Source organism: Strigops habroptila, chromosome Z (genome assembly GCF_004027225.2).
Source record: "Strigops habroptila isolate Jane chromosome Z, bStrHab1.2.pri, whole genome shotgun sequence".
In the NCBI taxonomy this organism is placed as follows: domain Eukaryota; kingdom Metazoa; phylum Chordata; class Aves; order Psittaciformes; family Psittacidae; genus Strigops; species Strigops habroptila.
The window spans coordinates 86,244,423-86,271,769 of NC_044302.2; the positions used below are offsets into that span (position 1 = coordinate 86,244,423).

The 27,347-nt window shown below is 44.3% G+C and overlaps 2 protein-coding genes across 4 annotated transcripts; one reads left to right on the top strand and one right to left on the bottom strand.

Moving 5' to 3' along the window:
- Positions 1-3,534: 3,534 nt before the first annotated feature.
- On the top strand, positions 3,535-19,554 carry HMGCS1 (3-hydroxy-3-methylglutaryl-CoA synthase 1). 3 transcript variants are annotated; one of them, XM_030512331.1, is made up of 11 exons: positions 3,535-3,641; positions 8,915-9,372; positions 9,783-9,908; positions 10,275-10,439; positions 11,178-11,346; positions 11,471-11,641; positions 12,532-12,638; positions 12,982-13,107; positions 13,377-13,540; positions 13,942-14,048; positions 16,564-19,554. In XM_030512331.1, exons 2-10 carry the CDS (start codon positions 8,925-8,927, stop codon positions 14,032-14,034), a joined length of 1,569 nt encoding a protein of 522 aa, XP_030368191.1. In that variant the 5' UTR covers positions 3,535-3,641; positions 8,915-8,924; the 3' UTR covers positions 14,035-14,048; positions 16,564-19,554. The 3 variants fall into 3 exon arrangements, with proteins under 3 accessions (XP_030368191.1, XP_030368190.1, XP_030368188.1); XM_030512330.2 differs by lacking the exon at positions 3,535-3,641 and adding an exon at positions 6,743-6,798; XM_030512328.2 differs by lacking the exons at positions 3,535-3,641; positions 16,564-19,554 and adding an exon at positions 6,743-6,798 and having other exon boundaries at positions 13,942-16,507.
- NIM1K (NIM1 serine/threonine protein kinase) lies at positions 18,055-26,696 on the bottom strand. The gene is made up of 3 exons (XM_030512332.1): positions 26,247-26,696; positions 20,882-21,150; positions 18,055-18,910 (listed from the first exon to the last, which is right to left on the bottom strand). Exons 1-3 carry the CDS (start codon positions 26,536-26,538, stop codon positions 18,161-18,163), a joined length of 1,311 nt encoding a protein of 436 aa, XP_030368192.1. The 5' UTR covers positions 26,539-26,696; the 3' UTR covers positions 18,055-18,160.
- Positions 26,697-27,347: the final 651 nt, after the last annotated feature.

Below are 27,347 nucleotides of genomic sequence, written 5' to 3' on the forward strand. Positions count from 1 at the left end.
CGAGATCTTTAATGTTATTACTGAGATCTTTTCTAGATATTCATATAAATCAATTGCAGTCTGTTGCAATAGTAGTACAGGAACTTCCCTTCTTGTGAAGAAATAGGTTTTTTTTCTAAGAATTCTCTTGCAGTACACTCAGTGACAGGAAAAGCAAATAGGAGCCTCATAAAGCTGAATAAAAACAATACTACTACTGGCAGCAACTATAAAACAAATTGTACTGATTAATAAGAAAAAGCAATAGATATCAGGCTATAAAGCACTAGTCATCAAACTAGTCTGCAAGAGGAGGACTGCTTGAATGAGTCTGGAGGAGGCTGCGGAGATGATCAGAGGGCTGGAGCACCTCTCCTGTGAAGACAGGCTGAGAGAGCTGGGGTTGTTCGGCCTGGAGAAGAGAAGGCTCTGGGGAGATCTTAGGGAAGCTGCCAGTGCGTAAAGGGACATACAAGAAATCTGGAGAGGGACTTTTTACAAGGGCATGTAAGTATAGGACAAGGGGGAATGGCTTTAACCTGACAGAGGGGAGATTTAGATTAGTTATTAGGGAAAAATTCTTCACTGTGAGGGTGGCGAGGTGGTGCCCAGAGAAGCTGTGGCTGCCCCATCCCTGGCAGTGTTTAAGGCCAGGTTGGACAGGGCTTGGAGCAACCTGCTCTAGTGGGAGGTGTCCCTGCCTGAGCAGGGGGGTTGGATGTAAATTTAAATTAGCATTTGGATCCAGAAACATCCTGAGGAGAAAAATACATTGCTCTTAGCACTGTAGATCAGATACCTGGTCTCTGAATTTAACTTCAGACAACTATTAAAAAAAAGTGACTGCATTGTGTCCGTAACCTCAGTTTAAAATCCTGAGAATCCAGCAATTGTCTGTCACATTTTACTGTTTAGCTTTCCTTCATCATCTGCAGGGTGTAATCTTCAAACACACTTCAGTACTGAAACCATAGGAGAACACAGTTATAATTTTATTGCCTATAGATTGTTAATTTGTTAGGGTTTGTTTGTTTGGTATTTGGGTTTTTGGTTTTGGGTTGGTTTGGTTTTCCTTTTTGCAAATAAATGATTTTAAATTACTAGCAATGATTTCATGCATGTCTATGTCATGCTATCTTCTAGAACACAGAAAGTTAATGTCAAAGACTATGGGATTTCTTTCATCTTCTTGTACCATGGACCACGGAAAAGAAAGCAATAATATGAATCATCTCCCCAGGCTAATCTTAGTCATTTTGGGACTTCTTTTTTTTTTTTTTTTTATTATTAGTTCTGTAAAGGTGTAATACAGGTAAGAAGATTCGTGTTTACATCTGTGTTTATTGTTGATTACACACAAAAAAAAAAAAATCACAAAAACCCATTCTGCCTTTACCATTTTGAAAGCAAATATGACATTTATCTGAAATCAAAACAAAACATGGCCCCGTAAGCACAGGCTCACAAGAGAGCAGATTGCAGGTGAGCCAGGAACCGAATGTGACAACAAAGCAGGGAGGGCAGTGACCTTGTTCTGACAGTGCCCAAACAAAAAAGCAGAGTGGGGCCAGCGATGGCAAGCAGGGTCAGAGTGAGCCAGGTTTCCGGAGGAGTCCATAGTGACAAGCAGGTTGGAGGTGAAGCTGGGAAGTCAAGTCACTGGGTCAGGATCAGTAAGGGTTGTAGCCAGGCATGGGCACACCTGCAGTGCTGCCCAGGCAAGGGCCCAATCTCGAACAGAGCTCCAAGTGAAGGGGAAGAGGCCGCCCAGGCAACTCCTCACAGCTCCCCCTCACACATCTGTTTTCACTGTAGCCCCATCCCAGGCTACTTGAACCTGCCGTACCGGAGCCGGCCTTGCCCACAGGCAGCTGAGGCCTCAGGGAGCAGGGAATGGGCTGCACGGTATCAGGGCACACTCACAGCCTTGACACGAGCTCCTGCATGGACTGCTTCATCTCCTCCTGCACGTATGCTCGTCTCCAAAGCCAGAACACACCAAGTTCCTGTCACACCGGTGACAGGAAACATTTTGCCACCAAAGCATGTAAGGAGAGACTGGCATTAGAGACCCATTTTGAAGTCTAGAACAAGGATACAGTTCCAGCTTTGGTATTGTTTTGGGTGTTTTTTTGGTGGTAGGAAGGGAAAAGAAGGAGAAATTGAAGTTTTAGATTCCCAGAGCAGAAGATCAGCTTCTAACAGGAAGTCCATTTGGTCTGTAGGCACAGAAGGTAGCAGTGTGTCTACATGATGCAGCTATGCCATCCTCTATTCAGTTTGTATTTTGCCAATGTGGTTTCTTCAGCATTACAAATGGAATAAGCTTATCAGAAGACTGCAGGGCGACACATGCAAACAAAACTTTCCTCGGTTTCCAGCAGTATTTCTCAATACTTGCACTACAAAGAGTTCTACAACAAATCTGTGATTTTAAATCATGATAGCAGAATGTTCGATGTCTCAAGGACAGGAGTTAACACTTTCAATGAGAGTTTTTTCCATTCTTTTGCATTATTTTACCTGCCCCTAAGATGGTGGAAATAAAATGCGTTTAACACCCTGATACAACGTGAGGTGAGCAAGGCGGTGTCTTCTGCTAGCTATAGCAATCATATCTCACAGAACCTGACACCAGCTGCTAAGGGAGTGGGTTTTTTTTTTGACTGGAGAGGTGTTTTACAACCAAATTATCCAGGCTTTAAAATTTGTGTGTGGTTTTTATTGACCAGCTTCTCATCTGCAACAAAGGTTTGCACTCTCAGTGACTCCTCTGGGGATGCTCAGTATCCTGCACAGCAATGGATTAGATGGATATAGATTAGCACAGGGCCTAAAGGCTACAGAGGCTGGCATGTGGAACCCATACATTAGCTAACTGTCCATGTGCCAAGTAACTACACCTAACAAGGTTTTGCTTGGCACACTGGGGGTTTAACAAGCTCCCGTAAGAACGGGAAGATCCAGGTCAGGACATCGCATCCTCCATGAAGCAATTTCCCTGGCAGAGCCCCCGTGCGTCCCTGACTGCCTCGTCCTGGCCTGCCACGGGTTAGGGCTGCGGGCCGCCTTCCCAGGCCTAAACGTGCGGCTGCGCTTCCCCATTAGCGGCACCACGGTCCCCGGCTGCCCCGCACACCCCTCCGCCCGCCGCAGCCGCCCCCAGCCCCTCACCCGGGGCCGCGGCCACTCGGGGGGCAGCCCTGGGCGCCCCCCCCGCCGCGCACCCCTGCTGACTGGGGCCGGGCGGGCCTCGCCTCACGTTGCCGGGCAACCGCCTCCTCGCCTCGCCGGGGACCGGCAGCCGTCCTACTCTCACCCGCGGTCGGCAGCGCGCTCCCATTGGCTGCCCCCGCGCTGCGCTCGGCTCCCATTGAGCGCTCACCGCCTCTGCCGCGTCCCGATTGGCGCGCCGCCCTCTGGCCACACCGCGTCACTTTCTCACACCATTCCCCCCGCCTTCTCCGGCGGCTGCCGGCCGGCCGGAGGGCGGGACCTGCGCGGCGCCAACTGTGATTGGCGGGCGGAGCTGCCCCTCAGGGGCCAGGGCGGCGGGGCTGTTTAAAGGCGCCGCACGCCGGCGCCCGGTGCGTTCTGCCGTGCGTGCGGACGGGCAAGGGCGAGGCGCAGCGAGTGACACCGGTAGCCATCGCCTGTGCCAGGTGAGCGCGGCTTGGGCCCCGGGAGTCCTGCGGCGGACCCTGCCTCTCTCCTCGGCCGCGGGGCGAGGAGGGCGCGGAGCCGCCCGCGGGCTGGGGCTGGGTTGGTGTAGCTGGGAGCGGTGTTCTCAGTGGATGCGAACGCGTTTGAAGTGCCTGCAGTGCGGCAAGAAGGGGGAAAGATAAAAAAAGAGGGGAAAAAAAGGAAAAACCAGAGGCGTGCCTGGGTGTCTCTTCACGCGAGTGTCCCTCTTACCGCCGGTGGCAGCACACACACCGCGCCGGGCGCTGCCCGGAGCATCGTCCGGAGCAGCGCGGCGTGGGGCGCTCCCTGCCCGGGGCAGCCGGCGGGGCCAAGCCCCAGCCGAAGGAGTCGCGTCCCGGTGCGCCGGGTGCTGCCCCCGGGGGCAGCCTCCCTGGCCTCAGTGAGCTGGGGAGAGCGGCTGCTGCGAGGCTCGACGGGCTCTGTCCGCAGCTCGGTGGTCGGGAAGGCGCTGAAGGCAGCGGCGCTCTCCGCGTGTCACCTTACCGCTTCTCAGTGTCCCGACAAAGCGACAAGCTGGGGAAGGCTGGGAGGGCGTATCCCCCTGCCCAGCCTCCCCCTCCCATAGCGCAGGTAGCGGGCGCTGCCTCAGGGATGCCGTCGCCTCCTTCTGTGATGGCGCTCGTTGGCCGGTGCGGGCACCCCGGCACCCACCCATGTTGCGGGCGCAGTTTAGGAGGGTGCAGCCGGCGAGCTGCGGAGAGTGTTTCAGGGCAGAATTCAAGGCACGGTCCCCGCGGTTTGGGGTATTTCCGCCGTTGGCCGGTCTCCCCGCAGCACCCCTCCGCCCCGGTTGGGATGGCCGGTGTCCGGTACCGCGGCGGGTGCCCACGACTCGGGGGGGAGGCAGCGACCTCCCGCGGTGTGAGCGCGGTCCTGCGAGCGCTCGGTGGCTGCCTGATGTCGCGGCTGAGGCGGCCGGATGATCGGGGAGTGACCTATGAAGAGCAGGCTGAAGTGTCCCGCAGGTGTCCCTGCCGCCACCCATGAGGTTGGTATGTCTTCCAGCTCCCCGTAAGCCGGGGGCTGCTCAGGGGAGGTGCTGAACCCATAGCAGCGTTGTCCGTGGTGAAAGGCTGCTGGCTCAGTTCTTAACTTCCAGCCAAGTGTTCTGCAGGAGTGAAGGACTTCAGCGGAAACTGATAAAGTCAAATTATTGGCAGAATATTCACAAATATATAAATATTCTCAAATATATCAATATATATACCAATGTGTAATCTCAAATATGCAATTTTTAACACAATAAAAATGTACAAAAATACACAAGGACAATGTAAGCCACCAGTTGTGGTGCAAGAACAGATTTCTGGCAACACTAGCAGAAAGTGGTGGCTCTTTTATGCTGCTTGTTCATTCCCAACAGAATCCTGAGGGGACACAAGACAAAGCATTCTCATGTGTCTATATGAAAACCTTTAGCATTCTCAAGTCTTTTAAAAGCAATCGTACTTTTGAGAAAACTTATTTTCAGTCAAAACTCGGTGATGGGATGTTGTCTGCCAGTTGACCAGGAGGACAAAAGGCTGTTTGTTTTGCATCAAGTAAACAGATTTCTTCCTGTAACGACTAACTGGCTTAAGCTGTCCCGTTTCCTTTAGTGACCAGAGCAGCTTCATAAAGCCGTGTTTCTCACGGCAGTACAGCCCGGTAGCCCTATGACTGCTGCTATGTGAGGCGTGTTTGGTGACCTTGGTATTAGGTGAGCCACAAAAATGCAAGAAGCCACAAGAAGGAGCCTCCTCTTAGTTGTCTTCTGCAGAAAGCTTTCTGATGAGAGAGGCCAAATCCATTATGTGCTGCGTGCGTTGTCTTTTTGTAAGTGTATAACTTAAAGAAAATTGAGCCTCTTAAGATTCTCTGCAGCCTCTTAACTTGTGGCTTTCTGGCTCCTGGAGCAGAAATAAGCTCTGTTCTGGGTTCAAGGCTTGTCCTTGGGGTGTCTGCCAGACACTGTGCTGAGCCAGCAGGAATCTGGATTTCCTTTTTGACTCCTGACCCCTTTTGAAGAAAGTGAGGTATATTGTGCCAGAAAGAGCTGGACCCCAAGGCCATTTCTGCAGCTGGTCGCTTGGGATCTTGCTGTTGGTGGTGTGTCTGCACTTGTACAGGGAGCTGGAAAGCAGCCTCCTCCCCTGCAGTGCCTGTGCATATCTGGGGTGAAACACAGCTTGTGGAGTAAGTTTGGACTCCAGCGCTGCTCTGTGTGTCCACAAGATGCATGTGACTTGTTCACTGTGCTGCTGAGAGGGGACCTGAGCTTGTCCCACAGCTCCTGGGGAGTCTCTGGACCATCACACTCCCCTCCCTGCCTGTGGCTCTAGGAAAGCTGTGATGGCCGCTCCATTCCTAACAGCGTAAACCCACTGCTATGCCATAACAAATCCTTAATCCTGCCCATCAGCTTCCTGGAGGCAGAATCATAAAATGGTTTGGGTTGGAAGGGACCTTAAAGATCACCCAGTTCCAACCACCCTGCCATGGACAGAGACATGTTCCACTAGAGCAGGTTGCTTCAAGCCCGGTCCAACCTGGCCTTGAACACTGCCAGGAATGAGGCATCCACAGCTTCTCTGGGCAACCTGTTCCAGTGCCTCAACCTACTCACAGTGAAGAACTTCCTAATGTCTAATCTAAATCTACCCTTTGCCAATTCCCCCTTGTCCTGTCCCTACAGGCCCTTGTAAAATGTCCCTCTCCAGATTTCTTGTAGCCCCTTTAGGTACTGGGAGCTGCTCTTAGGTCTCCCGAGAGCCTTCTCTTCTCCAGGCTGGACAACGCAACTCTCTCAGCCTGTCTCCATAGGAGGGGTGCTCCAACCCTCTGATCATCTTCCTGGCTTCCCCTGGACTCGCTCCAGCACTTACTCGTCCCTCTTGTACTGCCCCCGAGCCGCACGCCGTGCCGCAGGTGTGGTCTCAGCAGAGCAGAGGGGCAGGATCACCTCCCGTGACCTGCTGGCCACGCTCCTTCTGATGCAGCCCAGCACCCGGCTTTGGGCTGCGACCGGCGCCGCCCCGAGGGCGGAGCGGGACGCTCTCCCCGCGCCTGCGCACTACGCGCCTGCCCGACCCGCATGCGCGGGCGCCGGCAGCCGGCGATGGGATTCCGCACAGTGTGAGGGCCGCGCCGGCGGCGGAGCGAGGCGGGGCGGGTGGCTGGCGGCTGGGCTCCGCGCTGCGGGTGGGACGACGCGTGACGCCCTCACGTCACCCCGGTAGTTCCTGGCCATATCCTCGGCCGGGTCACCGGTAACCTTGAGGCGTTTGCGGGGCGGGGGGGTGCCCGTAGCCCGCAGTGAGGCCGCGGCGGTGCGCTGAGGTGAGGGGCTTCGGGACATAGGTGGGTTGAGGGGGAAGAGGTCGCGGCCGGGCACGAGGTGTGGTGAGGAGACAGGAAGGCATGAGGTGGGGCGGCAGCGGGGTGAACGCCGAACGGCTTGTGTTGCTTCAGATCGTGGCGGTGAGCTGTGCGGCGCTTCAGTAGGCAGATTTAAGTAGCCTTTTCTTCCCGTTCACGCGTTTTAATACAGGCTGCAAGAGAAATACCTTAAAAATGGAGGTTTTGGTACCTTACAGGTATGGTTGAGTTTGCTGGAGGCAGTCACAATGGTGAGCCACACACTCGTACTTCAGTTTCATAGGAACATACCTGTAACAGAAAACAATTTTGGTGTTTTCCCGACACTTGTCTTAATATGCATCCTGTAAAGTCGGCATTCCTGCAGGGAAGGGCTTTACTCCTGTTGCGGTTTAACCGCAGCTGGCAGCTAGATGCCATGCACCTTCTCACTTGCCCCCCCGCCCCTCTCAGCGGGAAGGGGAGGAGAATTGGAAAAAAAAGTAAAAGTTATGGGTTGAGATAAGAACAGTTTAATAAGTACGTACAATATAATACTACCGATAATAATAATGAAAAGGGAAATAACTAAAAAAAACCCAAAACAAAACAAGAAAAAAACAATAAACACAGGTGATGCACAGTGATGCTCACCACCGCTACCAATACCCAGCCCGACCCGAGCAGCGATCTGTCCCTTCTGGGTGACTCCCCCCAGTTTCTATACTGGGCATGACGTGCTGTGGTACGGAATACCCCTTTGGGTAGTTTGGGTCAGGTGTCCTGTCTCTGCTTCCTCCCGGCTTCTAGTGCCCCCCCTTACTGGCAGAGCAGGAGACTGAACAGTCATTGATCAGAGTAAGCAATACTGACGTCGGTGTGCTACCGGCATTGTTCTCATGCTAAAGCCAAAACACAGCACTGCACCAGCTATTTGGAAGAAAATTAACTCTATCTCAGCCAAAATCAGGACAGTTCCTTTAAACAGCTTGCTATGGTTTTATGGAAGAAGTTGGGTCAATTTGGTGGTACTTGCAGCTGGGCATGAAGGCGGCAAGTGCTCTGTAAGGGTATGAGCAAAAGTACAGGAAGGTGGTGCATGGCTGTGTAATGGGGATAGGGCTAAAGTAACAGCATGTAAAATATCCTTGAATGTAGTGACAGTGAAATTATGGGGTTAAAATAAGAAAACTTGGGTCTATCAGGAGGAATCCCTGTGTATTCATCTTGGTCTGTGAAATGCTTCTCCAGGCCTGGTGTTGAGAGTTCCAGTGTTCTGGAATTCCAAAACAGTATGCTTAAAAAAATCCCAAACAAAAAACCAACCCAACCAAAAATGAAAAAAAAAGAACAAATGTCAGAAAAATGCCTGCTATCTTTGTTGCAAGTATAAACAAAATGGCTTGTTTTAAGGCAGAGATAAAGGATAAATTTTAAACCTAAATTCTCAACTAGCAACATCTGAAAAAAAAATAATAATCCGGTGCTTCTAGGTTGGTTGTGTAAAACTCAGACTTTGCGTATAAGCAGAAATAGAATAATGAACATTAAGACTAATTTCTCAAACACTTAACACTTGTCAAGCGTGTGTTTTGCTTTGGTGAAATAACTTGGGCTTAACCTTCACCTGTTCATCTCCAGGGCTGAAATCTGTGTTTTCACTTAAAAGTGCTTCTTAATATAAAAATGTTACAAACTTCTAGTGATGTTTACAGTATGCTCAGACTGAATTCTCCCCAGAGGGCAGAGGCTTGCCTTTTGCAAATGACCTTGCAGAATACCTGAAATTTAACTTCTACAAGCCTGCAGAAAGTGAAAGTAGGTCTCTCAAAATGCATGTGAATAAATCAGCTCTTTTTTGTGTGTGTTTTTCTGTTTTTTTCTTTTCTTAAAGATCTACCACAATGCCTGGGTCTCTTCCAGTGAACGTTGAATACCGTTGGCCCAAAGATGTGGGAATTGTTGCACTGGAGATATATTTCCCCTCTCAGTACGTTGACCAGACAGAGCTTGAGAAGTACGATGGTGTGGATGCTGGGAAGTACACCATTGGGCTAGGCCAGTCAAGAATGGGGTTCTGCTCTGACCGGGAGGATATCAATTCTCTCTGCCTGACTGTGGTTCAGAAGCTGATGGAGAGGAACAGCCTTTCCTATGATTGTATCGGGAGACTGGAGGTTGGAACGGAGACAATAATTGATAAATCAAAATCTGTAAAGACTGTTCTGATGCAGCTCTTCGAAGAATCTGGTAATACAGATGTAGAAGGCATTGACACCACCAATGCGTGCTATGGAGGCACCGCTGCTCTTTTTAATGCCATTAACTGGATCGAGTCCAGTTCTTGGGATGGTAAGTTCAGAGTATTTTCTTGGAAAAGTTACATCATCCTCTGACTTTGGGTAGTCTGTCTCAGTGTTCATGTTCATGTTCATAATGACAGTGTTCATGTTTAACCATATAAAACCCAGAGGTTAAACTGTTTTTCTCTTCTGAAGTCTTACTTTTAAATGCTCTGGACATTAAGTTCAACTGCAGGGGAAAAAAGAAATGATGACATGGCTAATAATCACTGGTCTTTTCCTGTAAATTTCTGTGGCTGCTAGGAAATTGAAATATGGGGGGAAACGTCAGGATGGAAGAGCCCCTTAAAATAGTGGTGTTATCTCCTCTGTGACCAACATCTGAAAATTGCAGATGGGTATTAAAGTGTGCTCAATTCTTGGCTATTTCTCATCATTATTTGTGTGTGTTTTTCACAGGACGCTACGCACTTGTTGTTGCTGGAGACATAGCTGTGTATGCCACTGGAAATGCCAGGCCAACAGGTGGAGCTGGTGCTGTTGCTATGCTGGTTGGTCCAAATGCTCCATTGATTTTTGAGAGAGGTTAGTCCTGTGAAGAAAACAAATACTTTCATCCAGACAACTGGGTCTGTGCTGAAGCGTGTTTGTTGTGCTCTGCTGGAGGGCTGAATTAACTCCCGCCATGTCAGAAATTGTGCTGTGTCTGCTCTCACTCCACGCTAACTTGGCCAAGTTCCATTATAGGAGGCATGAAGGAACAACTAGAGATGCTCTTGTCTGTTTATTTCCTTGGGGCTTCTCCAATAAGGTTGTAAAAGAGTGGGCCTGAAGTGCTGTGAAAACCTGCTTGATGGGGGCCAGATATTGCTTGGTTTTGTGTTAAGTGATGCATTCAAGTTGACTCAAAGCAGTTGAATGAAGTAATTTTTGTCAATTTCTGTCCATCAGGGTTGCGTGGAACCCACATGCAGCATGCGTATGACTTCTATAAGCCAGATATGGTCTCTGAATATCCTGTAGTTGATGGCAAACTCTCTATACAGTGCTACCTCAGTGCATTAGATCGCTGCTATACTGTTTATCGCAACAAAATCCAGGCCCAGTGGCAAAAAGGTATGTAGCCTGACCTGGTGATATTGCAAGATCTGGCAAATATTGGAATGTGTCTCTATGCTGGCAGTGTACTTTCAGAGTTTTATCATTAGATCTAAAAACCGGTTCCTGTCTTGGTCTTGCATGTTCTGAGGCATTTCAAATGTTTTGCCTCTCCCATAAGAAATGTTTTACATGTGTTCTGGTATGGCTAAGTACTTGATAGTAAGCAGCAGTCTCTACAGGCTTATGTTGGTGTAATGTGTAATACCTTGCTTAAAAGCGTGTTATTTCCTCCCCTCCACATAATATGTTCTTAAGATATTGAGGTTAATATTTAAATGTTATGTAACTATACTGATGATTTTTTTTTTTTTTTTTTTTTTTTTTACCCCCTATGTTAGTAATTGCTTTACTCATAGTAAGGGGCATAAGGGTGAAGATTAGCTAGTTAAATGAAGTATACTATTACGTCAAAATGCTGAAAAGAAATAGGGAGATTCTGTTAAGCTTAAAGCTTTTTCTTCTAGAAGAAGAAGCAGAAGTTGGTGCAAAAGATCAGTAAGAAACCAGTCTTTAAATAGAAGTAGCAGCAATGTTTTAAATGATCTTGATAGCAATGCAATAGTTAGTCTTACTGTTGTTTCTTATATGGTGATGTGATATGATGACTAGTACCCTGCCACCCTTGTATTTTATTTTCATAGTTGAACTGAGTGCTAAACATAAGTTGTAACACAACATTTCTGCCACTTCCAGAGGGGATAGACAGACATTTCACCTTGAATGACTTTGGATTCATGATCTTTCATTCTCCCTACTGTAAACTGGTGCAGAAATCTGTGGCTAGACTCTTGCTGAATGACTTTCTCAGTGACCAGAACCCGGAAACGGCAGATGGTGTTTTCAGTGGTCTGGAGGCTTTCAGGTGAGAACGGCTGCTGTCTGCCGTATTCATATGATCTTAACTTGTTACACCTCCAGTGTGTGTCTTTACTTTCTGGTATTTTAGTAACTGTTTCCAAACAATTTCTTTTTTTTTTTTTTAATAGGGATGTAAAACTTGAAGATACATATTTTGACAGAGATGTGGAAAAAGCTTTCATGAAAGCCAGTGCAGAGCTCTTCAATCAGAAAACCAAAGCTTCGTTACTTGTGTCCAATCAGAATGGAAATATGTACACCCCTTCAGTCTATGGTTGCCTTGCCTCTCTTTTAGCCCAGTAAGCATAAAATAATGGAAAAAAGTCATAGCTTTTTATGTGTAAGCTCATAAAAGGTTTTAGTTTCAGAAAGCCTTTTGTAGAAGTACCATCTAGCAAACCTTTTCCCACTAGATTGCCTTAAGCAGAAAGACTGGAGTTAAAAAAATGATTCTGCATGCACAGTCAGTTCAGGTGACAAGCAGATTCAAAAGTTACGTGTCAGAAGCTGATCTGAAACAGCTGCTTACTTCCTTCTGAAGGAGGATCTTATTTATGAGATGGTATCTTTTCCCAGCCCTCAACCTTCCCTACCCTGCCCCTCTACAAAAAAACCCCCACTGCAGTGGAAAAGAGAATCAGGATGCCTTCTCTGTTTCACTATAATACGCAAAGCCAAATTAAATTAGGGGGCTTGCGGGGTTTTGTTTGGTTGGCTGTTGTTTAGGGTTTTTATTTTGTTTGTTTGTTTTTTTGGTTTGGGATTTTTTTTTTCCAATGACAGACTTTTACAAAATTATGTGAAGTTTAAACTAAGCCATTCCTCTTGGATCCTTTTTTTTTGTTATTCTGACTTTGCCTTCCAAGATGTGGTTGTTCATTTTAGGCTTTAGGTCACTTAAGAAGGAAAACTGGCTGCCTTCTGGATAATGATATTCTGGACATTTCCTTGCTCTGTTTTGCTTAGGCAGCTTTGAAAGTCATCACGTAACAGCTGTACTTGTTACTATTTAAAAGTCACTTAAGTTAACTTAACTTAAAAGTTACTATTTAAGTCACATAGCATGCGAAATGTGTATTGTAGTCAATATAACTTACTGGCTGCTTTTTCTAAGATAGCTGCACTTTGTAGTTACTTAAAATTGGCATATTGGCTTAATTCTCACTTTAAACTGTTGCTTGGTTTGCAGGTACTCCCCAGAGCAGCTCGCGGGACAGAGAATCAGTGTGTTCTCGTATGGCTCTGGTTTTGCTGCTACACTGTATTCCATCAGAGTTACGCAGGATGCCACTCCTGGTGAGTGAAAGGAAGAGATGTTAATTAACTCCCTTGCACAGCTCACCTCTAAATGCCTTGTTGCGCAACCCACCAGCATAAGTAAACCTGCAGAGCAATGCCTAATGACAGTAATGCTAAATTGAAGATGTTCTAACTGCTGGGAATATTAAGTGTCTCCTTGGGCAAATAAGTAATACTCTTCAAACTCTGTTTATGTTTTGATGGAGTAATTGGAATATGTTCAGTGACAAAAAGTTTAGCTGCTGTAATGCAAAATATTTTGAATGAGATTGAAATGTTAACTTGCTAACATGCAGTTTTCAGCACTGGTATGGCCTTACATGATGGTTCTGTACTGTAGGTTCTGCACTCGACAAAATAACTGCCAGTCTGTCTGATCTCAAAACAAGACTTGACTCAAGAAAATGCATTGCACCGGATGTCTTTGCTGAAAATATGAAGATTAGACAGGAAACTCATCATTTGGGTAAGAGCTTCATAAGTATAAATTGTTCTTAGTCTTACAGCAAAGTGCTCATCACTTAGTTCACCTGACTTTAAATTATTAGGGTGTAGAATGAAGGAAATGTCCAACCCTTTCTGCTTCTGACAGCTCGTGTTCATAGGTCCAGCAAGACTCACATGAAAATGTAGATTTGTATTTTTCTGTCTTACGATGTCCAAACTGCAAAGCCCTGTGCTGCGTAAAACTGTTACCAGGAACCAACTAACAGTGTGCTGCTGGCTTTGTTACAGCCAACTATATTCCGCAGTGCTCAGTAGAAGATCTCTTCGAGGGAACTTGGTACCTTGTGCGTGTGGATGAAAAGCACAGGAGAACATACGCGCGGCGCCCGCTCATGGGTGATGGACCGCTGGAGGCAGGCGTTGAAGTTGTCCACCCAGGCATTGTTCATGAGGTGAACACTCGGCACTCTTTTAAAACTTTGAGCTAAATGGTGGAACGGTTTATGTGTTTGTTGTAGCATGTGCATGTATGTTAAAGGAAGTGGTTTAACAAGTTATATTAAATACTTCGCTAATCTATGTAAAGTACAAGGCAGAGCTAAAAAAAAAATTGAACATGGGATTTTAAAATGTACATGTCATCATAACAAGAATGAAACTGCGCAAGAATGAAACAAGGACAAAGTGGCTCTTTTCACGTTACCAGTTTGCATGAAGCATGACCTATTCAGTTGACTTAAAACCAAGCCATCCAGTGTAGCATGAATGTTGTTTGAGAGTTGGACTAGCCATGAAGTATGTATGTCTGTGAACTAGAAAACTGTGTTTAATGGTTTTTTTCCCTTCCTCTTAGCACATCCCAAGCCCTGCTAAGAAAGTGCCAAGAATCCCTGCAACAACAGAATCTGAAGGCGTTACTGTTGCCATTTCCAATGGGGAGCATTAAGATACCTCTGTGAGGTGGGGAATGAAACAAGGTGTGAGGGTAGGGTGAGAGGGTGAGAGAGGGAGAGGTTTGCAATAGTGCTGAAGTTTCAGTGCACAGGAGTACTTCATTGGAGAATGGAAAACTGTTAAAGCTCCTTGAAAAGATTTGTCATAATATGGCGTGCTGATGTTTATAGTATTTTCAAGACACTAAATTCGTGAATATACTGGGGATGGAGGGACTTGCCAGGGGCTGTGTGGATTCATTAACATGTCTGATTATTTTTTTTAAATGCTGAGTAGTAGCTGTAGTCCATTACAAGGTCTTTGTACATAGAAAAAAAAATCTTTTGCTTGCTCTTTCCATTTAAAATGACTTGAAACCTACACTGTTAACTTCTACTGCTAACTTCTACTTTAAACCTACACTGTTAACTTCTACTGCTAACTTCTACTTTAAACCTACACTGTTAACTTCTACTGCTAACTTCTACTTTAAACCTACACTGTTAACTTCTACTGCTAACTTCTACTTTAAACCTACACTGTTAACTTCTACTGCTAACTTCTACTTTAAACCTACACTGTTAACTTCTACTGCTAACTTCTACTTTAAACCTACACTGTTAACTTCTACTGCTAACTTCTACTTTAAACCTACACTGTTAACTTCAAGTGTGTGGCAAGCTAGTCCAGGCTTTTCATGTTAGGATTCTCAGTGCCTTGACAGTAAGCTGTCAGTCTTCGGAATACTGCACTTCTCTTTCTCTCTACCACCTTGCCTCTATTCTCCCAGTCTGCGTCCCATCACCCCATTGCTTTGGGAAAGATATACAACCAAGTAGCGTTCATTGCTGGAAAAGAATCTCTCTTCCCTGTCAGAATGACTATTATCAAGAATGGCTAGACTGACAGGTGATTTTCTTCCAAGAAACTTTGTGACCTGCTGTGCTAGTTACTATGGAATTCCTCTGAACACCCATAATGTGTGTTTTGTACCTGCTGTATAAATCACAGCAGCCTGGGACAAAAGAGGAGAAAGAAGGGAGGTAGGGATTTTTTTCTTCCAAAGATATGAGTTCATTGATCTGGCATCTTTCAGTATTGTCTAGTAGATCTCATTTGGAGTACTGTGTGCAGTTCTGGTGTCCTCAACGTAAGAAGGACATAGAGCTGTTGGAGCAAGTCCAGAGGAGGATGATAAGGGGGTTGGAGCACCTCCCATGTGAAGACAGGCTGAGAAAATTGGGACTGTTCAGCCTGGAAAAGAGAAGGCTGCGTGGAGACCTCATAGCAGCCTTCCAGTATCTGAAGGGGGCCTATAAGGATGCTGGGGAGGGACTCTTTGTTAGGGACTGTAGTGGTAGGGTAAGGGGTAATGGGTTCAAACATAAACAGGGGAAGTTCAGGTTAGATATAAGGAAGAAGTTCCTTACTGTGAGGGTGGTGAGGCACTGGAACAGGTTGCTCAAAGAAGCGGTAAATGCTCCATCCCTGGCAGTGTTAAAGGCCAGGTTAGACAGAGTCTTGGGCGACATGGTCTAGTGTGAGGTGTCCCTGCCCATGGCAGGGGGGTTAGAACTAGATGATCTTAAGGCCCTTTCCAGCCATAACCATTCTATGGTTCTATAAATATCTAAGGTAGCAGAGTTTTCACATAGGGCTTCTAGATATTATGGAGCTGTGTTTCAAATGGCAAACGAAGAAGGGAAGAAACATCACTGTGTCTGAAGTGCTGGCCTCTCATAAATAGTACATTCTGAAAGACTATTTCTAACTTTGAATTTGGCTTTGTACCTTGAAATCCTTCTGACTATTGGTGATATGTAGGAGTAGGGTCTTTTTTTTTTTCTCTCCTTTTTTGTTTTTTTTTCCCAACATGCAAGCTAAAAACTATCAATTTTGCAACAGGTAGATATACCGTACTATGGGGATTCCATTCTGGTAGATTTTTAAAGCCCAGATTGGAAATTAACTATGACATGAGCCTTGTAAGCTTGTAATATATACATATTTAAATTGAGCTAATGTACAGAATGAAATTTTGTTGAATTTATTTCTTTGCTAATTCTACAAAGCTGCATTATCTAATATAAAGTAGCAAAAAATTATTTGTTAAATTACAATCTTTTGTGTGTAATGAAGTGTTTGTATTATCTGTCACTCACTAGGATTTGATAACTTGCTGTATTTGTACAGTCAAGCCTTGGTAAAATAGTTGTTTATTATAAATTGATGGATACTAATCTGTTTGTTCTGCTGAAAATGATGGAGCAATGATGCATGATGATAGTGTTTGCAAGTACTTTGATTTAGGTTGCCCTCGTGAAACTTAATCTTGGCACCAGAAAAACAAATTGCCATGGAACAAAGTCCATTGCTGGCAGTGGACAAGCCAGGAAGTGAGCTACTGGCACAAAGTTATCACAGGGGCCTCGCGGTTTGTGAGGCTGATCCTTTATTAAAATAAAGTTTGAGATATTTGAAACCTGCTGGAGTAGTGCTGACTTGTTGGGTTTTCAGGATGAATTTTTTTTTTCTTTAACAGGAAGAAAAGAGGAAACTGTCCCTGTGAAAACCCGAAGTTGTGGGTTCACCAACTGAGTGGACCTTCTGGATCTTTCTTCTTAGTATCATTCCATTACAAAAGTGGAAAGGCTTAGGCTGGTGGGAAAACATTATTGTAGGGCTGTGTTTCAAGATAACTTAATGCTTTCAGATGGAAACTGTTTATAGTAGAGAAACTCATTCCCAGCTTATGAAGTACAATTCATCTTTATTACTGTCTTGTGAAAGATGGTATTGTTTTCCCCCCCTCAGAAAAATCTGTGAAGTGGGATTGATTCTTGCTTTGTACTTACCTGAGCCTCACTGAATCCCTGTTTCCCAGGTGTGGATTTTCAGAGTTACTCTGTGGCTCATTTACATTAATTAACCCTTTTAAAGTCAACTCACCATCTCATCAGTCCCCCATAATAGATGAGGCATCCTGCCCTTAAATTTGAAAGCGCCAGCTGTACCTCTCTAACCCTTGAATTAGCTTACTTGCCTTAACCAAAATAGGATGGGCTTTATGTCTTAGCTTGGGCGGTGTCACCTGTGCCTGTTCAGAGAAGGACAGCTACTGCACTCTTTCAGTGTTTGCATTGGAGCTCATGGTGTTGAAGATGAAAATATAAAATAAACAATTAAAGCTGAAAATCAGAGTATCTACATCTTGGTGATGCTCAGAACAACTGGAATTGTCAGGCCATCCAACTTTTAACTTGTGGTGGTCAGAATTGGCTTTTGCTGCCAAAGTAGTATGGCAGGAGTTGGTACAAGCCTGTAATGCTCAATCTTTAAGTAGATTTTGCTATTGATTGCATTCATCTTACTGATACTCAGAGCTAAAGCAAGAATTTAAAACTTGCAGGAGTTTTGGAGTACACTTAAATCTTTCTTTATTGGAGTGCAGCTGGAGTCCAAGCAGTTCTGGACTGTTGGAATCATCCAAGTAATGGAAGGTGGTAGCCCAGTATATGGTAACCCAACCAGTTCTGCAATAGGAATTGTGACAACACATGCAGGGTTCAAGCAGCATATCCTGATTTGCCTTTTGTAATTGTGACAAATTGGGAATGGTGTCAACAACAGCACTGCTGGTTTTTTAAATACAGTTTTAAAGCCCACAGAGCTCTGTTATACACTTATCCATGTTTAATTTGCTGAGAAGTTTTAAAGAAGAATTTACAGTTGTTTAGATTACAGTCTGGTTTCTACTTTAGTTTTCTGCAAAAGCTGTCCTGGTTTGCAGTGGTAAAGTTGTGTCAAGCTGAGGCACAACTTTTCAAGATGTTAGCTGTAACATGCCTGTAGTATGTTAAATGCAGTGCTGTTTGATCTTTACTAAAAGGTCACCTCTACCAATGATCCCTTACCTGTTTTACTTGCTGGGGTTCTTGTACTGGCTACACCAAGTCTCTGGAGCAAGGGGCAAATAAATGAGTGAGAGCTCTGTATCTGAGCGCTTCACTGTGAGTGGAGAAATGCAGAGGAGAGGAGGCATTTTTGGTTTATTCAAAAATTACAAAAAAAATGTAATGCCAGAACTTATGAATAAAACCCTTTGTTAAATACGCTGATTATAAAGCCTGCAGTGCAGTTTATAAAATAGAACACAGCTTGGATGTGTTCTTTGTCCTGCTGTAAGAATGGGTTCCTCCCTTCAGGTCTTGTTGTTTGGGATCTGGATGGGACATGATAGGAACACATTCGAGTGCTCTTTTCTTCTGAACTTTGTGCAGAACGATTCTGTAGACCCCTGTTACTGAGCTGCGCGCGTCTTTTCCCTGGTTGTTTTGAATGTGCTCTTCTGTGATTCCCAGATCTTCCAGAGTATTTTTCACTTCAATGTCTTCCTCTTTGAGCATACTGATGTCTGATAAGTACCTTGGATCCAGTTTAAAGGGCTGTAAAGGTTTGGGGTACTGTATCCCTTGCATCCATTCACTGTTCATGATAAGTTTGACAGAGTATCGTTTGGTTGGTACTGGCTGAAGGACTCCTTTTATCAGTTTCTGGCAAGTTTCTGAGAGGCAGGAAGGCAAACTGTATGTCCCTTCAAGAATGCACTTTTTCAGTTTGGCCACTGTATCTGCCCGAAATGGCATGATACCCGTTGTCATGAAGTATAACAGGATTCCCAGTGCCCAGATGTCTACATAAACGCCAACATAATTTTCATCTCGGAAGAGTTCGGGGGCAGCATAAGGAGGAGAGCCACAGAAAGTATTTAAAGTTTCATCTCTTTTACTTACTGTGCTGAATCCGAAGTCTCCCACCTTAACGCAGGTGTTACTGGTGTAGAAGACATTTTCTGCTTTCAGGTCCCGGTGAATGATATTATTTTCGTGCTGTAGAACAAGAGGACAATTTGGTATTAGCTTGTTCACAGGAAAGTTCTCAATGAAATAATTGAAAAGTTTAAGCATTTAAAGAAATTGAACTTAATTCTCTACTGATACAAAAACAATAGGGTAGGTAGAAAAGACGGGAAGAAGGATGCTGGGGTTTTTAATGATAGCAGTCTCAACTTGTTAACTAGTATCAAGCATTTTCATGAAGCAGATCTGTGATGGCATCATGGCTAATCCAACAAGACTAGGTCTCTTCATGTGCAAAATCTGTATTTTTTTCAGGGTTCAGAACCATTGCTTTAGGAATTACTACATTTCTGTAATGATGCAACTAACAAAAATAACTGCAATTTTGTATATATTGTAAGCTTCTGGACTCACAAAGTGAAAGTGTTCAGTTCACCAAGTGAATGTAATCACAGATAAGAAAGTCGCTACAGTTCAGTTGCGTGATCTAATGTTCTGTGAGCAGCTGGTGGTGGCAGGAGGAAAGGACCACGCACTTGTGCCTGGTGGTGTTTCTTGTTGCAGGACACCAAGTTCAGTGGTGTCTTCTAGTTTTAGAATCTAAAATAAGTACATACACTGTAACTTGTACCTTTTTTCCCCTTGGAAATGCCAGTAAAAGCCAAGGACTCCAACTGAATTGTCTCTGCTTAGTGGTGATGTCTTGATTAGCTAAGGGTTTAGCTTCATCTTTGAAATAGCAAGGAGGAATAGATGTGTCTGAGCACTCTGCCCCACCCTTGGAAGTTACAAGGTGCGGTATCTGGAGGCAGTAAGGAAAACCTTCAGCAGCCTGAGATTTTTAAACTGTCATCAATGATGGCAGGGATCTTCTGTCCTCACTGTGAACTGGCAGCACTGAGATGGGATTTAAGTAGCCTGGATGTGATGGCTTAGCAAAAGTAAAATGTTTTGCAGAAGTCCGTGTGTACAAGTGAAGAGTTTGGCCAGCTTGGTAGATCTGTGCTTAATGCTAAGAAATAGATGTGATCTTAAAACGTAAGTACCAGTAGCTGCAGAGTACCTCTCCGATGGAAAAGGTGTTGAAGCTAATCCAGCGCTTACAGGAGATCTGATAATTTTGTCAAAATATGTTAAAGATGCATACTGTTTATACACGAGCAGCTTGTACTGCAGTTTCTGTAAGTCTGACTGGGGAGCACCCTTGCTTTTGAGTTTGCCTGTGGCTATTATGTGGCAGGAGACTACAAGCCACCGGGGGGCACTCTGAGGCAAGTTTTAATAAACACCACTTTTATTTCTCAATCTTGCAGAACAGCCTTCCCCTGGTTTTATGCTGTTGTTTGAAGTAGCTGTAGTTACCACACAAAGTTCAGAGGAGATGGTACTGAAGCAGTTAATTGCTTCTTTTCTGCCTTTACAAGATGCTTTGGGCTCTACATAAATAGCATCGTCCTAAATCCAGATACTGAAGACTAGGCAAGGGTGAGTGACTTGGCAAGGGTGAGTGGCACAAAACTTCACAGGTTTGTGCCAAAGCAATGATTGAGAATTAACTGTCTTAAGTGCCAGTCTCCCACATTCATTAATAAGCAAGCTAGATGTTTGCAACACCTGACAAGTCTCTTCTGCGGAACACTTGTAGCAGAAGAGTGACTGGTTTTGAAATAGCTGGAGGGAGGAAATGAAGATGTATTAGCTGGCACCTGCACTAACTTCAAGCAGACAAGAGAATGCTGTTGCTAAAGGGATGGTTCCACCCACCAGGTGAATCCCAGGTCAGTCTCCTCCCTAAAGCTGTCAACAGAGACCAGTAACGGGAGGTGGATGTGAAAGCTCTCTCTGATATCTTTAAGACATCTTTTCTCTAGCTGTTTGCTCTTCACAAACATGGGCCTGAAATCTTGGTAAGAGTAAACCTACTAGTTGAAAAGCAAAAGGTACATCCACAAAATCTGCTAGAGTAGTGAGGGGCAGCACATCTGTGGAAGATCAACTTACCATGTGCTTTACAGCAGACACAATCTGGGAGAAGATTATTTTACACTCCGTTTCTAGCAGCTTTCCTTCTGTACTGATTTTAGTGAAGAGCTCCCCACCTCCTGCATACTCCATCACCAGGTGCAGTTTTGAGAGCGTCTCCACCACTTCATACAGTCTGATGATATTTGGGTGGTGCAGTTTTTCCATGCTGGATATTTCACGAGACAGCAAACGTTGAGTCTTCCGGTCTAGCTTTGTCTTGTCCAAAATCTTTATTGCAACTTTCTCTGAAAAGAAAAATGTTGTTTCGTGTTGTTAATGCAACAGGCACAGATGGTAGTTCTATCTACTCACAACAATCCTTGGTTATAGAAGTGCAATGAAATTCCAGCTCTGATCAGTATAAGCTAATCTGTAGAGGCCTACTAAGCCCCGCAGTCTTTTGCGCACACCCATGCCCCTGTCTATGGCATCCTACTCGCTGCTGAGGTAGCAAAAGTCTGGTAGTGTATTGCAAGGGCTGATCAAATCATCTGCTGTCTTAGTGTGCTCTGCTGCTGTCAGGCTAATGTGTGACTGATGGCCATGGTTGCAGCATCTGCTTTTGATGTCTAATGCTGGTAACCAGAGAAAGCCTGTGTTCTCTTCCGTTGTTAGCTCACTGCTCCTCAGATGAGCCAGGCCTGAGCTTGGTACTTCCAGACTAACAGAGGTGTCAAATGTAGGTGCTTGGTTTCAGAGCAGAAAGACAAACTTGGTGAAATTTTGCATCTCTGGCGATAATCCTACAAGTTTATCTGTGGAGAGGTGTTTTTAAGTTGGTGCAACTTACAGAACTCTTCACTAATTTCTTATCCCATACCCCCATCCCGAATTGTCCATTACCAAAATCAGTGTTGTAGAGGTTTGTCTTTCTCAGGATAGCTGTGCCAGTTTTTCCAACAGGTTCATGTATGAGTAGTTCTTGGTACTGTACAGAATACAGGAAAAGTACATTTTTATGTCTGTATGCCACAGTGGGCCATGAATCCACATCACACACAGATTTTGAGGAAGGGAAAAAACACAGTGAGGTAGCATAAGTTGCAGGGATCATATAAGACAGCAAATCTAGCTGTCTTATGCTGTCCTGGTAATGCAAAGCTGCTGTTAAGTTCTACATGTTTCTGTACCCTATCTACAGTGAAGCCAAGGGCCGCAAACCAGATACACATTTGCCGCTGCACTGCATCACCAGAGTAGCTCAGACCAGAATGAAAAGGTCAGTTGTAATTGCCCTCATGTTTCTGTTTTAACTGGTAGGATATGGCTTTTGTCTGCACTCTACTGAATGCAGCTGGTATGTGAAGGATTAGCCTGTTTAAAATAGGTTTACAGTGGCTTTGTGTAACTTGTCAGGACAGCAAAATTAAACTGGATCATGGCAATAAAAACAACTGTTTATTCCTGGGAAGAATGTTTTTCCCCAAGAATATCTTAGTTAAACATTCACAGATTTCTTAACAATTATTCACTTCCATCAAATCTTTCAGAAAAAAACCCCGAAACACTTCACCTTGGTATCTAGTACATAGGAGTAAATTGAAAAAAACAAAAGTCAGTATTGTTTACTTTCTGCTTTAAGAGTTAGACAACTATAACATTTGTACATGTGTTCTGGTATAAAAGCATTCAAAATGTTTTTTACTAAATATTATAAGGTTATTTGATTCGATGTTATTTCAACATTATCTAAAGGAAGTTTTAAGGATACATATGCATGTATCTGTACAGATCAAGAAAACTCCATGTTTGGGATATTTACCTTTCTTAGTAACATACATGCATAAACTGATCTCCCTACTAAAGTGCAGATTTCCAAGCAAACATGATTCTTGTGAAAGGTGCTGAGTTGTCCATTGATGTGCCTACTGTCAGCAGGAGCCCGTGCTGAGACTGGGCAGTCTTCCCCATGCTGCTTCTCTCTGACCTGCTCCATGCTTTCTAGCGAGCCCCTTAGGAAAGCGGGTATGTACTCCTGCTTGGTGCTGGTGGTGAACTGGGAGGAAATGCAGCTATTGAACGGTAACAGCACATGACACTAATCCTGGCAGAGCTCTGACTGATGACCTAGGGGTGAAAGACTAAAATCCTTGTCACATTGGTAGTGTATTGATCACCTAAACCAAGAGGAAAGGGCATCCTTAGGTAACATTTGCACAACTAAATGCTTAGATACTACAAGGATAACAATTCTTACAATCATAGCTATGTAATTACATCATTACCTCTTGATTTATAAAAGTTGGGGGCGTTTAGGCTTTAAAAAATTATAATGTTTTAGATTAAATTCCTTCCCTTTCGCTGGAATTTACTGCTCCTCCTGTCAGTTTTCTTTCAAAGCTTTAAAAGCAAAAAGGTGTGGAATAAAAAAGAAAGAAAGAAAACATCTAAACCAGAAGGGTCTGATGTTGTTCATGCGCAAGGACTGAGCTCCTTTTAAATCTGCATCACTGCAATTGTATATGCATGATATGCAAAGAAAAAAGAAAACCAGCCCCCCCCGAAGTGTAAAAAACCCGACACCCTCCTTTTCTTTTTTTAAACTCATTCTTGCTGCTTCAAAAAAAGAGGCTTGGTTTACAAACTCTGAATTACCCCTGCATGGCAGCGGTGCTGAACAGAAGGGCATTTTTAGCAGCAAGCTTATTTACCAAAATACTAAAACTGAGGAGCAAAAGATTTAATTGACTATAAGCAGTATATGCTGAGGTTTGAAAAGAGCTAGCTGAAACCTTAGAGAAATCACTTCACGAAGAAGTGGTGTATGCTATGATGGCAAAAGGAAACAACAAAACACAAACAGAACCAAGTTACAATTGCTTGGGCACCAAGAAAAAAAAAGGAAACTATATGCCTGGACATAACTGCCTTTGCAATTGATGTTTCACATTAGACTGGGTTTTTACCAGCTGTAAATTTTGGATGCTCTTAATTGCATCTATTCAGCTGTGCTTTCACACTACATATGTCAGCTGGAAGGTATGTAAAACAGAGGTTACACAGAGCTTGGTAACCTAACAGTCCCTACAAGCAGCTCTGCAGGTCTCTGGAGAAAAACTCTGCAAAAATTCAGGTTAATAAAGTGGGCAACGCGTCTGAATAACGCAATGCACATCATGGCACCAAAGATTTTCCTGTACCCCCTAAGCAACCAAGACAGCCCTTGTGAGAGAAGCAAGTTTCTTCGTCCCTTCAACCAGTATGATACTGCAGTTTTTTCCTTTCTCCCTTTAGAAAACTTCCTCACATACCCAGCTGCAACAGATCATGAGGGATACAGAACAGCACACACATGTAATTGTTACAAAAACTCAGTAAAGAACAAATTGTTTCCTTTTTTCATACAGGGTGACATGGAAAGAGAAAAGACCATACTTAGAACTTAACACAATGACAATAACCGAAGAGCTGAACAGCCCCCCACACATATTTCGTCCCCTACCACAGGGACTCAAACAGCATTAATAATGAAGCCTTTGTGTTTATATAATCAGAAAAAAAAAAAGCTTGTACTCATCAACACTGTGCAGGAACATCACTTCATTACCAACACAATGGTGTGCATCCACTGGAAAAAACAGACTGCTCTTTGTGGGTGGTGGGGGGTGTGCGTGCATGCATGTGTGCACGTGTGTGCACACGTGTGCGTGTTCCCATTCTCCTATCCACATACTGTACTTTATGAGGACAGATAAGCTCACAGGCTGAGTCAGAAGATGTTTATCTTTAATCCTTCCTTCCTCATGACAGTTGCAAACTTAGTATCAAGAAATGAACTCCTTGCCCAGTGAACATTTTAGCCAAAAAAGCTACTAGCAAACATAAGACAAAATATTTTGAGAGATTTCTGGTGAAAAAGAACCTTTAAAAAAATATTGGTTTTGTTTTGGCATTTAGTTTATTCAAACTTACTGTATTCACTGAAGTTCAAAATTTTTCAATCAATCAGCTCTATTTAAATGTTAAAGCATCCTGCCTCCTACTAAGTTGGACAGGTAAAAGGTTCACCCAGATCAAATTTATAACTTCCTTTCATTAGCATTCCTCCTGTTCCCAGTACAGGAGCAGCATTTCCTCCAACAGTAAACACAGTTTTCTCTGGAAGAAAAAAAAACCAAATCACAGAAGAGGAAATAACTTGCTATGGGCCAAGCAGAACACAGATGCTTTTCTGAAACAAGCAAACCCAAAAATGCACACCCCGTTAAACCAACCCTCAGGCAGGCTTAGATTTGGAAAAAATAAATACTACCAGTTCCCCACTTTGATTCCCAGTGCAGCAACTGCTGCACATGAGGGATGAATGTGAGCTTTCACACCTCTGCAGTCTGGGCTGAAAGAGGTGGTTAGAGAAAACAGGTAACAGTGCATGAATGCTTTGGGGTGTTACCTCATTCTCTCTCCTGTAAGATGATGGAGGGAACAAAAGCCAATCAGATTGGAAAGGGAAGGCTATGAGAGAAAAGATAGTAGAATACAAAGATGTGGGGAAAACCAGTCATCCCTGAGGGAAAATTAGAACAGTTTCTGTTATTGTCAGACAGGCAGAAGAAGAGGAACAGGAGAGATGAAGACAAGTTCTTAGTTACACCTATAACTGAAGAGTCTCCTGCAGTTACCTCACCTTTATAGTTCTTCCTAGAAGCAGCACATGGGGCGCTTCTCTGTGCTAAAAAAAATCATTGATAACTCAACACAAACCTTGGGTTGGCTGTGCCAGAGCTCATTTCGCTGCCCCTGCTCAGGCTACACCTGTAGCCCTGTCCCAGCTTTTTACAGTATTGAACCACCTGCACATGAGTCAGCAAAGCAGACATAACATTTCTCAACAAGTTTACTGTGACCAAATAAAAGCTTTGCCGGTACTAGTTAAAGTGGCGATGAAACAAACGAAGCCTGGCTAACCCTGTCAGTGGGCAGAAGCACCCCTGGCCAGGCTGCCCTCGGGGCTCACCATGTACAGCCCTGCAGTCCATGAGCTGGAGCAGGGAGGAGGGCACAGAGACAGGACAAGTTGTAGGAAGGAAAGCACACCATCACGCTTTGAAGTGTGGAGTGTTTGAGGCATGGGATGAGATGTGCCAGCTCCAGGAAGTGCAGAGATAAACCTTTCTTGTAATAGTTGCCATCTAGAGAAAATGTTTATGGTTTCTTTAAAACTTGATCCTAAGCATTTACCTGTGACAGTACTACAGATTCACTCAACAACAACAAAATAAGAAACATACAAACTATATGTGTATTTAAGGTTCAGACAGCATCTTTCTTCTCAAAAAGGGCCATTTGTATACATACGGATCTAGGGCATCAGCACACAGGTGACCCACACAGCAGTGCCTACCTTTGATTAAGGAATGAATTCCAAGCTTCACTTGCGAAAAATTCCCACTTCCTATTTCTCCTCTGACTCGATAGAAGCCAATTCTCTTTCCCAGGGTTAATTCTTTCACCACTCTTTCATTCTGGGACATATCGTGCATTAGTTTCTCGAATGGGGTCAGCCTGTGCTCCCTGCCCTCTTTGTCTCTTTCATAGCACTCCAGGTGCCCATCGTCTTCTCCACTGTCCTCACGATGCCACCTGGAATAGCGATGTTTTCCAAGACTTCCTCCATTCATATATCCTGTTGTCATAGTCTATAGGGTAGTCACTTCCCCATTTAACAAGATGTTCCAATAAGGAGTTTAAATGAAATAGTTCTTTATGAATATGCAGTCCTGCACATAATGGACACTGTGACAAACTTAGCAAAAAAAGCAGCTTACCGACAGTCCAAGGATTAGTTTGGAATCACTTCAGAAACAAATCTGGCACATCTACATATTGCAGTTCTGCTCAAAATCAAAGATAAAACTGGAAGCTGTTTACATCCATCTCTCACTAATGGATTTAGTACATCAGGATCTTAATCTACAAGATAAATGAGGCTTTGCAATTAAAACTGTAAACTTTGTGCAAAAAAGCAGCAAGTTGCTGTCTATGCAGTACATTTGACACATGCAAAACATTTGACACAAATTTTCAGGCTTTAGTTTGCTGCTCTGAAAAGTAACTTGATAGATAAAGGTCAAACAAATAGCTGATTAACTGCTCTGAATGTATCCAGATGTTTCCACTTCATTTTTAATAGCTAACCTTAAGAGAATAGTTCTCCTTGAGTCTGGTACCAGTCCAAAAGCTGAACGTAAGGTTTGCCTTTGATTCATTCTTCAGCCTGTGAGCTTGTCAGTGTGCCTTGGAAATGTCACTGTGCCTTGAAGCCTTGCTGTAAAAAGTTTGCTGCTCCTGTGTTTCCTTCCCATTGCAGGTTTAACAAAGCAACTGACCCTGGAAGATGACAGGAAAAGCATAGTCTGTGCACCAGGCAAAAGAAACGCTGCACCTCAGTATCCCTGCAGTCACATGGCAGGACAATACAGGATTAAGTAACTGCAATGTCACG

Coding starts and splice junctions, on each gene's coding strand:
- HMGCS1 (XM_030512330.2), top strand. CDS start 6,758: ATGCGCGGGCGCCGGCAGCCGGCGATGGGATTCCGCACAGT. Junction 9,373..9,782: donor CGAGTCCAGTTCTTGGGATG/GTAAGTTCAGAG, acceptor TGTTTTTCACAG/GACGCTACGCACTTGTTGTT. Junction 9,909..10,274: donor TCCATTGATTTTTGAGAGAG/GTTAGTCCTGTG, acceptor TCTGTCCATCAG/GGTTGCGTGGAACCCACATG.
- NIM1K (XM_030512332.1), bottom strand. CDS start 26,538: ATGACAACAGGATATATGAATGGAGGAAGTCTTGGAAAACATCGCTAT. Junction 21,151..26,246: donor AATTCATTCCTTAATCAAAG/GTAGGCACTGCT, acceptor TTTTCTTTTCAG/AGAAAGTTGCAATAAAGATT. Junction 18,911..20,881: donor TGTCTGCTGTAAAGCACATG/GTAAGTTGATCT, acceptor CTTGTTCTACAG/CACGAAAATAATATCATTCA.